The sequence below is a fragment of the Merops nubicus genome, unplaced genomic scaffold (genome assembly GCF_000691845.1).
Source record: "Merops nubicus isolate BGI_N331 unplaced genomic scaffold, ASM69184v1 scaffold47977, whole genome shotgun sequence".
In the NCBI taxonomy this organism is placed as follows: domain Eukaryota; kingdom Metazoa; phylum Chordata; class Aves; order Coraciiformes; family Meropidae; genus Merops; species Merops nubicus.
The window spans coordinates 1-1262 of NW_008623218.1; the positions used below are offsets into that span (position 1 = coordinate 1).

General features: G+C 47.7%; 1 protein-coding gene across 1 annotated transcript; it reads left to right on the forward strand.

The window, feature by feature from the left end:
* Window positions 1-46: 46 nt before the first annotated feature.
* On the forward strand, window positions 47-1249 carry LOC103777448 (integrin-linked protein kinase-like; the record flags this gene model as incomplete). Its single annotated transcript, XM_008945001.1, has 2 exons — window positions 47-177; window positions 1100-1249. Coding segments are annotated over 2 exons (281 nt in total), but the record flags the coding sequence as incomplete, so codon positions are not given.
* Between the last annotated feature and the right edge of the window lie 13 nt (window positions 1250-1262).

Sequence of the window (1262 nt, forward strand, 5' to 3'; positions counted from 1 at the left end):
GGCCCCCTGGCCCCGGGGCCGGATTCCATCCTGTGGTTCCCTCCAGCCCTGCAGAAGAAGCCTGAGGAAATCAACAGGCGCTCGGCCGACATGTGGAGCTTTGCGGTGCTGCTGTGGGAGCTGGTGACCCGGGAGGTGCCGTTCGCAGACTTGTCCAACATGGAGATTGGCATGAAGGTGAGGAGGGGGCTCGCCAGGGCCTTGGGATCGTGGAATTACTTTAGTTGGAAGAGACCTTTAAGATCATCAATTCCAACCATTAACCCAGCACTGCCAGTTCACCACTAAACCATGTTCCTCACCACTAAATCTACACATCTTTTCATTACTTCCGGGAATGATGGCTCTACCACTCCCCTGGCCAGACTGTTCCAGTGCTTTACAACCCTTTTGGTGAAGAAATTGTTCCTAATATTCAACCTAAATCTCCCCTGGTGGAACCTGACTCTCTTTTCTCTTGTCCAGTAGGACATTATTCAAAATAGGATGTTATTCAATGCTTTTTAAACAGGGATTCGGTTACATTGTTTAGTAGGCAAATCTGCCAACTCCAGCTCTTCATTGTTTTACTTCATCCATTGTTCCTGCTTTAATTTCCTTTGGGAATCTTATCAGAAAAGAATGCAGTGTGACAAATGCAAAGAAAATGTTCTGATCATGGTGATTAAAGAAAAAAAAAATAAAATTGAAACATAGGAGATTCTGATGTGAGAGTTTGCTGATAGAAATCTCAACTTTGAAGTGATCCCGAGGTCAGTCTGCCTGGAAAGGTGGTAACTTTCATGGACATCAATCTTTTCTTCTTTACTTGAGAGGCTGGAAACTTTTAGAAGTTAAAAATGATCTTCAGGTTAAAAAAAATCTATATGCAGTTCAGAATAATTATCAACATAGCTGTGTCATATATCTTGTGATCCAAGGTTGCGCCTCAGCCTTTAACCTGATCAGTGTGTGGGTACAGAGCTGCCCACTGTGGTGTGGAGTAGAGGCAGAACCTATTGCAGGAACCCCCAGCCACCCTCCAGGGTACAGTTCCAGCCTGTTGCCTCTGGGGCCAGGTCCCCATTTCTGATCCTGTTCTGCTCTCCTGTGCTCCCAGGTGGCCCTGGAGGGGCTGCGTCCAACCATCCCCCCTGGCATCTCCCCCCACATCTGCAAGCTGATGAAGATCTGTATGAACGAGGACCCAGCCAAGCGTCCCAAGTTTGACATGATCGTGCCCATCCTGGAGAAGATGCAGGAGAAGTAGCGGGAGGCGCCTC